The following is a 15,996-nucleotide window of genomic DNA, read 5'->3' on the forward strand; positions in this document are numbered from 1 at the left end:
GATGGATGGATGGATGGATGGATGGATGGATGGATGGATGGATGGATGATAAAGACTGTATTTCATAGATTTTAACATATACATTGACAAAGTTATGAACAAAACTGTGCATCAATGACTTCATGAGTAACTCAAAGCAGAGTGATGTGTCTGGAGATGGACGTGGACCTGAATGTAGGCGATAACTACAAACAAATCTGAAGTAAATTCCCACAAATGTTAATCTCACAAACACTTTTTTGCCCAGACAAGCTGGCGTTGTTCATAGGTTGTTGATATACGCTACACTTTGCTGCAATAAATACGATTTACCAATCGTTTTGCTTTAAATCTTTTGTTTTTAATTTACCAAAATAAAATTCTGCCATGTCTGTAATTTGTCTAGAATGCGTCTTTATTTGTACTTTTGTTCACCACGTTGTAAATGTTTACTGTTCGTGCTGTTTTGGAGGAAACCATCTTTCTGAAGTTGAAACTGTGTCCGGCTGTTTTCACTATTTTCCGATATCTTTTGGAACAATTTATTGAGAAAACAGAACCATCAATGATGAGAGTAATCATGTGTTGTTCCTCCTAAATGCAACCCGATCACGCTGCTCCTCATCTCTGTGCTGCTGCCACGGTCACGTTTGACAGCTGAGGTTTCTGTCATGTCGGCTTCCTGCTGCTGCTGCTGCTGCTGCGGTAGTTTGGAGTTTGTTGGCGTTTCCTCTCGCGGGCGGCCGTGAGATGCCAGAGCTCGCTGCAGGAAATCTGTTCTCTTGTTTACTGATCATCTTCTAATACGTAAAGCAAAGTAGAAGGACTGAGCCTCCAGCTTCAGACTGGTGGTTTACCTACGGAGGCCGGCGGTAGAGGCTGCGTGACGTGCAGGACGGGATCTCGTCTGACAGGCCTTTTATGAAATGTCAAGAATGCAGGGTTTGACCTCGACTAACCCGATTGTTCCTCGTGCTTCAGAGGGCTGATGTATTTCCAGAAAGCCTTTATATTATTGCCAGGACTGTTAGATTTTTTTAGTTCACTCAGAAAGCTCCTGTGCTGTCTGTGTGAACTAAAACCAAACAGCAGAACAATATTCCTAAATGTCTGAATGTACACGTGCAGTGAACTACTTCAGTGTCCAACTGAAGCATTTTCTGTGTTTCTGTGTGATATCCACTTACCTATATTGGGATGATTCAAGATCTTCATTATTCTAACTTCTCTGAAGAGCTGAAAGAGAAAAACAGAAAAATGTGGTGTTTACTAGAGAGGAAGGAATATTTTGCTCACGTCGAAGCTCAGGACAGCACGTACAGCCAACTGAGACGCAAACCAGGTGACAAAACACAAACGATTTGCCTCCAGCAGGTAAAAACCACAACAATAAACGCTGTGCCTGCATGTCTTCACACTTTGTGCTGAAATCAGTGTGAACTCCGACGATCTCGGTGGGATTTCTCTGGAGTCTTTTCAGTGCATGTGTGAACTCGTCGCTTTGCTTCAAGACGAAATGCAGCCGCAAAATTAAGGAGGCACTCGCACAATTACAGAGAAACTGTTGCTTTGACAAGTATTTCTAGTTGAATTTATTCAGCCGCCATGAGCACGATGTAAAGTTAAATAAAGCAGCACTTATGTAATGTCACAAGGAAATGATATTCATTTAATCAAACTTGATAAATCTGCTCAAATCTGATCAGGTTCAGTGTTTTATCAGGGTATCTGGTGTTTAACACTTAGTTTGTGGTTTTTAAAAGAGCTCAGCAAGGAAGATTTAGCACCAGAACCTGCACATTAGAGCTTAGTGACCAATTTTAAATCGATAACTGTGAATGTGCATCTCTACGAGAGGAAGTGACGTTTAAGTTCACGAAAACATAACAGTCCACGTGGTTAACGGCACGCCTTTGTTTTAAATCAGGACTGTGATTTAAAACAATGCGATCAGCAAATTCCATGAAATGAATGAATGAATGAATGAATGTGTCTGATTTCAGGATTTAAACTGTTTTAGTCACTTTTGATCGCACTTCGTGTTAATTCTTCATCATGTTTTAAATCTACCACGTATACGCTGAACTGTAGCTCGACTTTAAAACATCAGAAACAAACTAAATCAGAATATCTGTCAGGAAAAGAAAGTAAGAAAAAGAAAAAAGAAAAAGTGTAAAGAAAAAAAAAACCCACAAACACTAATATTGGAAGCTTTTAAGTACAGTTTGGTTGGAATCCTTAAACAGGAAAACATATGCGTGTAGAAACAATCGATTAAGAGTGTAGAATCTACATGTAATGATAATTTCTCACAGGTTAAACCATGATTTCAACATTTAGAAGCACTCTTAATTAAATTCAGGCTTCACAGACGTATTAATAATGAAGATTTAAGACCTCCGAGTGTGTGAGGATTCACCGTTAATCTGATGTTTCCGTTCTGCTCACATATGTAGATGAAACACACACTGAGATTCCTCTTAGCGCTGTTCTTTTTCTTAGAGGCTTATAACAGGAGACTTTTAAACTCTGGTTTCTGTGCTCGCCAACATCAACAACATTTGCCACAGACACGCTAACCCTAACCCACGACAACAGGAATTACAGCATTGAGTTTAAAAGTGAACCTGAATTACGTTAAACGTGCAGAATCGGGCTGATAGGAAGAGCCTCTGCTGCACATCAGCATTCAGGCTGACCACAGCAGCAGATCTGTAACGGCCAAAAATGCTTTTTAGTGTTCCGCCGTTGGAGGCATAAAACGCACTGAGTGCTATTTATTATTGATCGGCCGTTAACTACACCTCGCTCTCTTCCCTTCCATAAAAATACGGAGAGGCATCAATCTTTGATGAGGAGGGAGTAACATGCTGACGAACAAATCGCAGCGCTGAGCAGCCACAGAACACACAGGGATACCTTCCACCGGATAAACAGGTGAGGAAGGAAAGAGCAGCGTTTCTGCTGCGTTTAACTCATCAGAGCCAGAAGATAACCCCAAACAGTTAACATTAAATCAATTATTAACACTGGTGAGTGGTTTTAGCAGCACTACGTCAGACGGGTTTATAGCATCACTTGTGACGAGTCAAGTTTGTGAAACATTTTGAATGAATCACTGAGAACTTTGGGATTTCCCACGTTGTAGTATTTATAATGTTCTGGAGCAGTTTAATAAATAAATCTATGAAGCAGGAACCAAAGCTGTAAACTGTGTCCTACGATCACTAATTCTGTTTGTGAAACCGTCAGCAAGCGCACATACTTTAGTTAATAATCATCCGACAAAGAATATCTGACAAAAACTTGAACTTCTGACTGTTCACCGTTTTGCTTTGTAGATTATTAATGCCATCAATTTATTTTCTGCTCATCAAACACACTGTAAAAACTGTTTGTTTTTAAAAACCGTAGCTTTGTAAACAATTCAATAATATCTTTTTTTTAAATCCTGATTTGTTAAATTACAGATAACTGGTAAAAATCACGTAAAAATATATATATAAATAAATGTACACGTTAACCTTAAAAACAACAACAACAAACAAACAAACAAACAAAACAAATAAAAATAATAATAAAAAACAGGCCAAAACCATAAATCATTTCCAATTCAATTTTTCTGAAAGGGAATTTGTTATTTAACAAAATTTGACTGAAAGGCTATAATATTTTTTACCATATTTAAATCAGGAAAAAAAATCCTGTATTTTACAGTTATGTTATTTGAAAGAACAATTATGTTTGTTAAGGACTTTTAAAAAAAAAGGGTGAAAAGAACGCTCTATACTCTTTTTTTTTTATTCTCCCTGTTTTGTGAAATCATAGATAACTTGTAAAATCAGAAAAAGTAAATTTAAATGTTGACTGTAAAAAGAAAAATGTAAATAATGACATAAAATATCAGTATTTTTACAAATAGTAATTTGTTCTTTTACAAAGTGTTTTATTTAAGTGTTTTTATTTAAATTAGCTAAAAATCGAATTATTTTCCAGGGATTTACCTTTATATCCAGTGCACTTTACAGTCTTCGAATGTTCCAGTATTCTATAGTTTTACTGTAGTTTTTCTGGGACTCTTGCTGCCAGGTATTTTAATTTTTTAAAAAAAATCATAAACAGCTTTTTATTTGACAAACCATACAGCTAAAACATCTGGCTGAGGCAGTAGACTCTTATTTATTTGTGCTTTTTACTCGCTTATCCTTCTGATACCCTCTTGTTCTTTTTGAATATTATATATAAATATAAAATGCCAAAACTCAAAAAAATCAAGTCTTGAAATAAAATTCCAAATCCTCTTGCAGGACATTTTCAGTTATGGCAAATGTGAATTAGTTATGAAATCCGTCATAATCTCTAACCTCTCCTCTGACTCGTTGTTCCAGCAGCCTTTTAAACATCTTGTTGGGATAATAAATTGCTGCTTATTAGTGGATTTGTATGATTTATCTCCGAGGTTTCGTCTGCTCCCTCGGCGGGGAGCGAATTAAGTGAGGAGGAAATCCGAGCGATGGAAAAGCAAAGTTCAGCGACAGACTCGAACCGGGATCCGCCGGGACGCCCCGACGAAGCCTTCTGTCCTGAAGCTGCTGGTGTCTGTGTGAGAGGCAGGCAGATGGTGACCAACAGCGGGTGTTGTTTTCACATCCAGAATAGTTCTGAGCTGCACCAACACGCAGTTACACAAGTCTGTGTAAAAATGTGCAGAGAAACGCGTTGCTTAAAGCCTCGCTCAGACCCACCAGAGCTGGTTTTTCCACTTTCAGGCAGGTGTGCATGTCCCTGAGAGGTCAAAGAGTCCAAAAAGAGTCCAAGGCCCAGCGTTCTGGACTGTATCAGCACAAACATCTACTGCAGAGGTTTTGTCATAATTGAACGCAGCTTTAATTACAATGAAGTCTCTTCAAAAAATGTTAAATCATGCGGAAAACCTTCTTTAAATATCCTTGAGAGGATGAAACTTCCTGGTAGGAAACTTGCTCCTCTTCTTTAACCTGTTTGTAAGATATTTATGAGACAGACCGGTCGGCTCACATGGTTTATATACAGCAGCAAAGACCATGTTCAAAGTCTTTGCCTGCAAAATTGTCACCATTTTTTACTGATTTATTTTATTTTTTTAACACTTGTACTATCTAACAAACCTTGCTACCCACTAGCTCTCTTTCAAAGCTGTATATAAACTTGATAAATGTCCCAATTATTTAGTTCTGAAGGGGAAACACCAGAATTAAAGCATCTTTATTTGCTCTGTTTGACAACGACAGCTGATTTCTATACTGCAACCAACTCCTACGATGCTGATTTACAGGAATTTTTTTGTAAAATGGAGGTTATAACCAACAGAAAGCACAGATTGTCTCATTGTAATGTATGTTAATAGGCTGCCCTTTCAAAATAAAACTACTGGAGACTGTACAAACTGATGTACGTGTCTGACAACATTGTGACAAATCTGTGTGTTTCTAGAACTTTCTGTAAAGACTGAAACCTGCAGGAGACTGTTGACTTTTAACACCGCCTGCTCTCAGGATTAAAACCAATAAATATGTCTTTAATTCGTAAACAATTATTCATTAACGTCTCTAAACTGGATATTAGGAGCTTCAGGTTTTCACTCCAGATCAGACAAAATACGACGTGAAGACATGACTGATGAGAATTTAACACTTTAAGTAGATATTTAGAGAAATAAAATCCAAAACTGATCGGAAAACATGAAACCAACTGGATCAGATGTTCAGAGGTTCAGATTTGTTTCTGCAGAAGACTTCAGAAGGGACGCGTTCTATTTTCTGCTAACAGGGACGTCACCTCTCTCTATCGAAAAACAAAAATAAAACTGTCAAAGTCAATGGAGCTCGCGCGACTTCAAAACTTGTAATTTAAACACCCAGATTGTGCAGCGAGCGGCGGCGGCTGTGGGACGCACCGAGGTAATAAATCACCGCCGGTTTAAGAGACGGCTGAAGGGTTAATCATGAAGCTAACAGAGCGAGGCTGGGCGAGTCTGGCTGCTGACGAAGAGGTGGAGGACACGAGGAAGAGCAGCTCTGGACTGTCATTACGCTGCGCCGTGATCCCGCTCTGCCCATCATTATCCTGAAAATACTCTCCTGAGCTCCCAGAAAGTACAGGGGAATAAATCTGCGCTGGTTTCTCTGTGTGACAGCGGAAACCTCCTCGCTGCTGCTGCTCACAGGGAGGACCTTCATCTCCTCTGCTTACTCGAGAGAAGCTCTAAATTCTCGCTCAATTTGTTTCCTTGCGTGAAGTTTTTGTCGCAGCCCGAGTGTCCTACATAGCAGCCTCCTGACACCTGGGCGGGTTGGGAAACAACACTCCAGCCAGTGTATGGGAGCACTTTGTCAGGTATGTTATGCAGTAAACAGAATTAGTGGAAAAACACGCGAGAGAGGCAAGACGAGGGGGTGAATCACCGCATAATACCGCCATTAGGTCGAGGACAGAAACCTGCAGTCGGTCCAGTCATGCTACCGCAATGATGAACAGCTGCTCTCGTTACGCAACCGGGCCTTGTGATCGATACGGGGCACCTTTAGGCCGCATGACACACAGTTTGAGGGTGAAGTCACACCTTTCGTCAGCTCTTGGAGGGAAAACTCCCCGTCCTGTTCGGGTTCAGCCTCCCTCGATTACAAGAGATCTGCGGCTTGTAAACACCGTCCCGTGGGCTCGCCATTAGATCATTTACTGCTGTTCTTCTGTAAACTTTCATCCCACCTAGTTGGAGGTGAGTCACAGCAAATCAGATTACAGCCTCTGCAGCGCCAGCGATGGATGTCGGAGCACGTTTCGCACTAAAACACGGGGGTTTTTTTGGGTTCATCTCAGCTCAGCTCCTCCTTATTGCTCTCATCTGGACGGATCGACCCGAGGGAAGAGACGCTCTGGTTTAAATTAACTGCTCTATCACAACAAGTTTAAAGCACTTCTTCTTCGACTTCTTGAATTTCCTCGAGCCCAAATCAATTTAGCGCAGCAGCTGCCAGCCATTAATACGAGACCTCGAATGCTCAGAAAGCCCCAATTACAGGTTTAATGTCTGTGTTGTGAGGAGAAATCGCCTTTTTTTTTCCTGTATGGAGGAATTTTTGTGCTGCCTCCCCACAGAGACTTTAACCAGCGCCAAGAGAAAATCACAAGCAGTTTCCTTAATTAGAGTTTCATTTACTTAAACACAATAGACATATTTGTTCATCAAATGGTCAAAAACAAGAGGAAAACTCGTTGCGTTCACTGTACGCAGACGGATTCGTGTGTTTCTTGAAGGCTGCATAGAACAGGAAACTTCTCAGGTTGTTTCTTTAACAGTGTTAGCAGCTTTAAAACCTAAAACTATGCAGTATTACTGTAGGGAACAAAATGCTCGTTCAGCAGTCCATCCATGACAGTAAGAACCGCTAACTGTTTTGGCTACACAGTGATCTTCCTAAAACCTTCCGAAACACTTCCAACATTTTAAAAACACTCGCTGTGTTTCCGTCTAATTGTCAGGCGGATTTGAAGCAAACTTTTGCGAAACATTGAACAAGGAAATGTGAATTATTTGTCCATGTCGTCGTGTTGTGAAAAGGTGGCGCTACAGGCTGCATGGCTGTAATAACCAGAGTAGAAACAGGCAGAAATTAAAGCAGTTAGTTAGCAAGAAGAAGAAACAAACAACTTTATTTATCTACAAGAGACGTCTTCAGGAATAGAAGAAGTTTCTGGGAAAAACTTCTTTGCAAAGTTGAAGACATTTAATCAAATGTAGCTGTTTCTAGAAACTTTTTCTACAGCAATACGTCAAAATGTACATAAGAACACGTTACACAGCTCTGGTGTTGCTTTAAACGTAGCTTTACAAAACGTACAAACTGTAAAACTATTGTTTAAATTGAGCCGAATCAACATGAACTAAAACTTCATCGCCAACTCAAGCCACAACCAGTCACTGAAGAGCCAGCTATCAAATGAACTATTTCGATAATTAAAGTAATTTACTAGGAGTTAAACAGTAAATCTTGTGACTGCAGCCTCATAACTCGACACTGGTGGACAATTTTTTTTGCCATTTTCAGATTTTTTTATACCCCAAGCAATTGACAGATTAATCAAGAAAACAATTGCAAAAAAAAAGCCAACAATAAAAATAATTTCTCTAATTATATATTCCTTGAAATATCCCATAAATGCAGGAGTTCAGTTGCTCCTTCATAACTGTATAATTTATTGTATGAACCACGAATGTTGGAGTTGAATTTGAATTATCTTTAAAAGGCAAAGAAGGTAAAGAAGGTATGAAAAGTGCAGTTAAAATAACCATAAGAGCTGCAGTATATCATTACTGCGATTTAATTTAAGGAGATCTTTGGTTAAAAATGTAAATCAGAAGAAGATAGAAGAAACAATCAAGAAAAAAAAAATACTCAACAGCAGCTGCAGAGCCAACTGTAAGAACTTAACACTTACACCGTTCTCACAAAATAAAAAAAAAAAACAAGAGACGAGCTGCTGGCAAAAATAGCTCTTTTCTGTTTGATTGAAGGTTTGTGTGACGCACTGCACAGTTTCTTCCTCCAAGTTGAGAGGAGGTGCTATAAATGAAGCAGGAAAAAAAAAACACATGAAACCTCAGCGCAGAAAGCGGAGGTCGGCCCAGACCGTAAACTTTTGCCTTTTTCACTGTTTACATTTAATCAGAAGCTCCGACTGTGCCGGCCTCCCTCCCTGACCTTCGACCGCGGCGGCAACGGAACCGTCTCCGCGGGTCGAACCGGGACAGAACGGGAAGTGTTTTTGCCAGGAGCCGGTGACAGATGTGAGCGTCGACTCAGCTCCGCCAAACTATTAAGAACAGAGGCCGAAAATAAACATTTAGGCTTCGGAGACGAGAGATATCCCCCGCTATCAGCCGCTCGCCAATTCTTCCAGTTACATAAGAGGTCAGGACGCAGCGGTGCTGGCTCTGATGCAGGTTTCAGCAGCACCGGCTCTGAGGTAAGAGGCAGAGAAGTACGCAAAAAACCCAGCTGAACCTGAACACAGCATCTATGCACAAACACGGGTGACATTCAGTCAGCTGTTACACCGTTTTAAAGCGTTTTTCTATGATTTTCTCAGGATAAACAGCTCTCAAATATATAGTACAATTTCAAAAACGGTTTGGTAATTTTCTTAAACAGCAGCTAATTGTAGCTTATAGCAAACAGGAGGAATGAGCGCATTTGTAGTGGGCTATTTTTAGTAAATTAGTACATGTTTGGTGCTCTAAATGTGTATTATGTGACTCCGTGACGCATTTTAACTGTTATTTATGTGATTTAAAGGCATTAGAAGGAATCCCGGCATGAATCCGATTTGTGGCCGATTATAACGGAAGCAGTTTGACGTTTTGACAAATAAGCAGATAAGCTTTTATTATCACGAATTACGAGAAGCGATGTAAAATAAACTGACCTCACGTCTGTAAAAAAAAAAAAAAAAGAAAAAGAAAAAAAGAAAAAAAAACATGCCCCCGCCAAGACAGAAGCTACAACAGTGAGTTTATCTTATCTGGGAGAGTGGAAGCAGGAGGGAAACAGCTAGCGTAGCCAAGCAGCAGCTACCAGGAACTGATTAAAGAATCCACACGAAAACCAAAGTCCCGTCAAAGAGGAAGAACTCTGGACAGAATGAGATCTCCTCCGTGGTGTCACCAGACATACAAGAAGCGGTCCTGGTTTCCTCTTAAGGTAAAACTTAAACTGCTCCTTTAACCCTCTGGACCTCAAAACCCACCAGTGGATTTTCAAGGGATTTCCTCCGAATGATAAAACGAGACAAAAACATTGGAATTGTCACATTTTCAACTTTCCGACTTTCCTTGAACGACACATGCTCAGTTCCATCAGGATATACAATCAAATCTGAGCTTAAAATTGTAATATTTCATCAAAATCACTTCATTTTACACAGCTTGTTTCCTTTGCCAGATTCTGTGAAAGAGAAAAAATTCTGCGCTTCTCTGCGCAACTGAAAAGCCACGAATGACTCGGCCTCAAGCGACGATCACGTGATGAAAATTCTGAGACTTTTTAGTTGAACTGTGTTTACACGCAAGAGACAAGAGCAGGCATGATTCAGAAAGACTGAAAACACACCTGATCAGCAAAATAAATGCAGCATGGCTTTAAAACTGGTGCGCGATACATTCTGCATGGTGAAACACATTTCTACAGTTCATGTGCACAGAAGTGGGTTTGTAGAAGCTGTAAGAAGGTAAATAGGCTTCATCAAATAGCCTATCCACAGCATAGGAGCAACTATTTTATACCAGTGTTGGAAAAATGTTGTACATGTCGGTGCTTTTTTCCTTTTTTATGATTTACGGTATTGTGTCTGCATAAAAGACACCATCAAGTTCTCTCTCCTCCTTCATGGATGTGTGGTTTTCATAGATTGATCAGATAGAGTTCAAATGTGACGGGAGCAAATAAAAGCGCCCAGGAACAGCGTGGAGGGTTATTCTGAGCGACCCCGGTGGATGCGAAACCTGCAGGATTAAGGCCAACTATTGAGCTGCTCATCTAATCCATGTCAGGATTTCCTTCAGCTCTGAATCTCCAACTCATCAACCGAAAAAGGAAAAAAAATAAAAGCCCAGAAAGTTCACCTATAAATAGAAATGTGTGACAGGAACGGAAGCATTTAATGTGTCAATCAGGAAAAGTGATTTAAATGCGGTTTCTTTATTTCCAGCTTGTTCCAGCTCCTTAAAATAAACATTAGAAGAGATCTGAATCCCTCGTGGAACGGCAGGAAAAATAACCTGACAAACACCTTAAAAAGAGAGGTTTTTTTTCTCTCCTTGACTCTGACAAAGCAGTCACCTAAAAACAACAAGGATTGCCAACAAAAGCCCGGCGCTTTGTGTTTCTGTGAACGGCGCTGTCATGACTCAGTGCTTTTCTGTCAACGTAGTGTCACCGCCAACGCCAAAGGGCCCGGGCCTCTGAGATACAAAGGCCAGAATCAATGGAGCTTTGGAAAAACTGATGGAAAACCACTGGCCGACCGCTGAGAGGAGCCGAGCGACTGGGGGCCAACGCCGTCACCGTCACCAGCCGCCGCCACCGAAACGCTCGTCAACTTTTATCCGTCCGACGAGCAGAAAAAGCCTCCGGAGCTGCACAGTCGATATCGCTCCGACTTCCACCCCCCTCCCCAAAAAAAACCCACTTCCAGGCCGAGAGACAGATCAAAACAACCACACGCGCATCGAACTTGCTAATGAGCGCACAGGCGAGCAGAAGAGAGCGTTAAGGGCAGCTCGTTCTCAACTCGCTGACTTCAAACTGCAAAGTGAAACTGCTATTCAGCGAGCAGGGCCAAAGGAGCATTCACTCTCAGCCGGCAAAAAAAAAAAAATTAGCATTTTAAAAGCAAAAGCCGCTTCCTGATTCGGTTGATTTAACGAGGAAAACAAAAAGCAGGCGGGTCACTCCCAGCTGCGAGACAACCGAGCAGAAAGAGCCGAAGAAATGCAGAGAAAGACAGAGAGAGACACCTTTAAAGAGAGTTTCCAGTAAAGAGGCCTTCGATTGGGACACATTTACATCTTGTGAGCCTTAAAAAAAAAAAAAAAGTGCCCAAAAAACAGCTGCTTTTCTGAATTTGCTTAAACTTCTGAACCCCAGAACCCACCAGCAAGTTTGAGAGAAATCACAGCATTTATCAGAATTAGAAACTGGAAAACCAAGCTTGAAACCACTTAATTCCACCTGTCTCATTTAATAATTTGACAAAAATTAGCATTATGAGCTAAATAAACTCTGTAAGGAACAAAAAAATCGTCACAAAAACACCTTTAAAGACAATGTCAGGTAAAAGGCCTTTAATTGGAACAAACCAAAATCCTGTAAGTCCTTTAAAAGCTGCTAAATACTTGGATTTACTGCTTCCTCTCTGAATTTGTTTAACCTTCTGAACCCCAGAACCTACCAGGAAGTTTGAGAGAAATCAGAAATCGCTAAAATTACAGCATTTATTAGAATTAGAAACTGGAAAACCGGAAAGAATCGACATTCTCGGCTTGAAATCGCTAATTCAACATGTCTTGTTTAATAATTTGCCAAAGAATTCTATGTTCCTTAACATAACTGTGAAGCCAAAAGCAAATCAGTTACAGGATTAATAAATCTAAAAACACCTTTAAAGACAATGTCAGGTTAAAGGCCTTTAAGTGGAACAAACCTAAATCTTTTCAGTCCTGTAAAAGCTGCTAAACACTTGGATTTACTGCTTCCTCTCTGAATTTGTTTAACCTTCTGAACCCTAAAACACACAGTCAGGCTTGTGTGTGTTACAAAAACAGCTTATCAAAGAAACAAACTGCAAATACAGAAAGAATCGTCGGTCTTTGAACTGCTCGTCTGTTAAGTTGGGAAAATGAACTAAATTTAAGCTTGAAATCACTTTATTCTACATTCCTTATTTAAATATTCGCAGAAAATAAATCGTTTGCTGTAATTGGATTCTGTAAAAAAACAAAAAATTCAGTGCTCCTCTGTGAAACCATGAAGCCATTCACAAGTCAGCTGTGTCCAACAGTCACGTGACAAAAATTCAACAACTTTTTGGCTGAACTGCAGGCAGTGTTTACAAAAAGCAAAAAAAGCAATTATGGAAGTTAATAAAAACACAAGAAGTGTGTAGAGTCACTTTTTTTGTTTTCAGTTTTTCTAAAATACATAATCAATGAACTTCCATAGTTTCTTTTTTTAAATGATTTAGGGCACTGCGATTTTGTTTTAGTGCACAATTCTGAGTTCCATCTCCTCCTTCCTGTTTCCATAGAGGTGCAGGACTTCATACTGCAGTGATAAATGATCCACAGTGAGGAAAAATGGAGCGAAAAATGCCCAGAAAATGAGTTCAAGAGGTTAAAAAGTGTCCAGAACACTTAAATTTCCCTGCTTCTTCTCTGAATTCGCTTAATAAAACATGGACACGATCTCCTTTTAAGGCCTCGGGTTTGAAAAGCTGAACAGTAAACACGGAGCTGAATCATCTTCCTAATGGAAGCTCTCCATTCACCCCAGGAAGCTGTATGCACAACACATGCTCCGTCCCAGCATGCCCCGCTTCCCATTTACACAATTAATACTCAATCTGTTGTGCTTCATGAATTAGTAAATGAATTCTGCCACAGAGAGACAGTAGAGAGAGAGAGAGAGAGAGAGAGAGAGAGAGAGAGGCGAGTGGGGGGGTAAATTACCTTCTGAAGGCTGTTTGGGTTCAGCTGCGTCTTGTCTATTATCTTAATTGCCACCTGTGGAGAGAGAAAAAAAAACAGAATCGAAACTGAGCTAAGTGGGACATAACAGCAGAGAGGAAGTGGCAAAAAAAGACAACAACTCGACAGAAAGAAAACGAAACCAAATGTGTGTTTTTCCAACAGGGAAAACTTAAAATAAGCCACCGCGTGAGAGAGAGCGAGACGACGGCTTCGACAGCCTCCTCGAGTTAAAGCTACGGCTGGATGCAAAGTGCAGAATAGTTAAGAGAATCAGGAGGGGATTGAGGGGAAAAGAGCAGCATCGCTTCCTTAAATGTCGGCGGCCGTGTGAAGACGAGGTTTGCTCTTTCTGCTCATCAATTATGAACAAATCAAACGCTCAGCAGCAGCAACGGCGTCGGCTTTGCCCTGAAAACAACCATTAGTGCCAACGAGATCCAGAGCGGTGGATCCGTTGGTGTATGGAGCTGCTGCCACTCCAACGGTCCCACATCTTCCACTCAGAAACTTGGCACAGAAACCTAAACAACACCTTTTTGTTGATACCATACTTACCTATGAACACATTTAACCCTCTGAGTCGAAAAACTTAAAACTGACTTCAGTTATAGAGGCTTTTGGACCAACCTGTCATCTTCCAACAGCCCAGACTCTCAACTGTCGCTGCAACATTTTTGCCCAGAAAACATTAACGTTAGTGATGCACGATATTAAAATTTCTGGCCGATACCGATATTAAGATTTCTGATATCGCCGATAATCGATATTACCGATGTCAATATTCTATTTTTGTTCACACCAAAAACAGAGCATAAGTAAGCACTGTGGGAAAACGATTCAAAAGAAGCCCAAATAAGACAGTCTTCTTTATTACGGAACAAAAGTAAAACATATTTAAACATATTCAAGTCCAGGACCATTTAAGTACAAACATCTGTGAAATAGCAGCGATATCACACGTAGAGACGAAGGCGCTGATGTTTGACAATCATCGGCTAAATTTGTTCATCGGACCGATACCGATATATGGGAAAAAACACTAATATCGGCCAATACCGATGTGGTCGCCGATAAATCGTGCATCCCTAATTAATACTTAAAGAGATACCACATTACAGTTTTACCCAACAAGACTTTCTGCCAACAACCTCCCAAACTCTCTCTTTTTGGACCAATGTTAACATTTTTTAAGTCGGTAATTGACCTGTAGTACTTTATTCTTTCATTCTGTAGATGCTTTGTGATAGAAAACATTAAAATATTTAAGAATGTATGTTACACACAGTCAGTTATTAGAATTTACAGTTTATGTTAGGTGACACTTGTGATGTCAAGTAAGGCAAACAAACTCAAACACACTGTGCTACAGCCTTTTTTTTTTTTTTTTTGCTGCTTTGTTCTTCTTTTTCCTTTTTGACTAATCTACAAATCAGATAGATGTGGGTTTTGTTGTTTAACTTAATTACAACACTCATAGCTGGTTAACGGTCAGGCTGGACGTGTGCACAGAAAAGGACAGGAGCAGAAAAACTGAAGATCTGACTGAGTGGATTGAATTTAACAATTAAATTAACGTGATCGAGTGCAAAAAAAAAAACATCCTATGAATGTAAACTCACTTGATTTTAATTTGGGATAAATCTGATATCCCAACACCTTATTTAATTTTCTTGGTAAAGAGCTGTCTGAGTTTGCACGCTGCAGAACTGATGGAGACTAGAAGCTTCTCTGTGCACAGCCGACTAGTGAACATCTACGGTGGGCTGCAGGTGAGGCGTTCAGGGAACATCAGGAGCGTCTATGGTTGAGCAGATGTTCACATGTGAGGTGTATTGGAAACTATTTTATCTATATTTGGCATCTAGGAGGAATTCAGGTGACGATTATTTTAATGCAGATTTGTACAGAAGCAACATAAAAGTGAAAGCAGATTTTTTTTTTTACCTAAAAGAGAAAAGGCACCCAAAAAAACCCAAACATTTTGCCTCTAAAGTCAATAAAAAGGGTTTTAAATTTATTCTTTCTTACCAGGTTACATTTGTAATTTAGGACAGATATACTTCTAAACAACGTATTCCTGCCATGTCTTCTACTGTTTTAAACATGCAGTGAAAGGCTCGTATTTCAAACTAAACCAAACTAAACCTAAAGCTAACCAAGTCATTTAAACCGTAAGCTTAACCAAGCTTCCAACATATTAAAGAGCCTAACGTGGCCAGATACTTTCCTAACCCTAACCACGTAGTTCTGGTGCCTAAGCTGAACCAGAAAACAAGTGAAAAAACAAAACTGACCAACAAGCGAAGACTGATGAATCCTAGTCTTGCAGCAGGAAGTCTGGTTTCTGGTTTATGTCTCCACTCACCTCTTTTAGACTTTCCCACCATGTCACAGGTGACTAATCATGTTTATTCTGAAATGACATGACCTTCAGAACCTAACGGAGTGCAGTTTACTTGTATAGGGACGCACTGGTAGAGGAGAAGCGACAGGGGAAGTGAAGATAACTTCACTTGAGTTGACTTTACGTACAGCCATTTTACGATGCTAGCGGGGGCTGATGTATGCAGCTGGATTATTGTTTGTTGTGTCTCCTGTACACCACCTTCCTGTTTGTACGTAAAAGTGAAGGGAGTGGTTGACGCCTGAGATGCTGCTACTGTACTGACATCCGGCACGTTTTACTCCACCGACTGTTTCTAGAATTTCAAAACCACGGGGACGTTGTGGAC

The 15,996-nt window shown here is 40.2% G+C and overlaps 1 protein-coding gene across 14 annotated transcripts in view; it reads right to left on the reverse strand.

Moving 5' to 3' along the window:
- The window catches only part of mark3a (MAP/microtubule affinity-regulating kinase 3a), a 74,402-nt gene that overhangs the window by 49,183 nt on the left and 9,223 nt on the right, over positions 1 to 15,996 (reverse strand). For all 14 annotated transcript variants that reach the window (XM_008278238.1, XM_008278234.1, XM_008278246.1 and 11 more), the window contains exons 3-4: positions 13,244 to 13,297; positions 1,167 to 1,215 (exon numbers count right to left, since the gene is read on the reverse strand). In XM_008278238.1, coding sequence (XP_008276460.1) covers positions 1,167 to 1,215; positions 13,244 to 13,297 — 103 coding nt within the window. The remainder of the gene's footprint in view (positions 1 to 1,166; positions 1,216 to 13,243; positions 13,298 to 15,996) is intronic.

Source organism: Stegastes partitus, unplaced genomic scaffold (assembly GCF_000690725.1).
Source record: "Stegastes partitus isolate 25-593 unplaced genomic scaffold, Stegastes_partitus-1.0.2 Scaffold119, whole genome shotgun sequence".
NCBI lineage: Eukaryota > Metazoa > Chordata > Actinopteri > Pomacentridae > Stegastes > Stegastes partitus.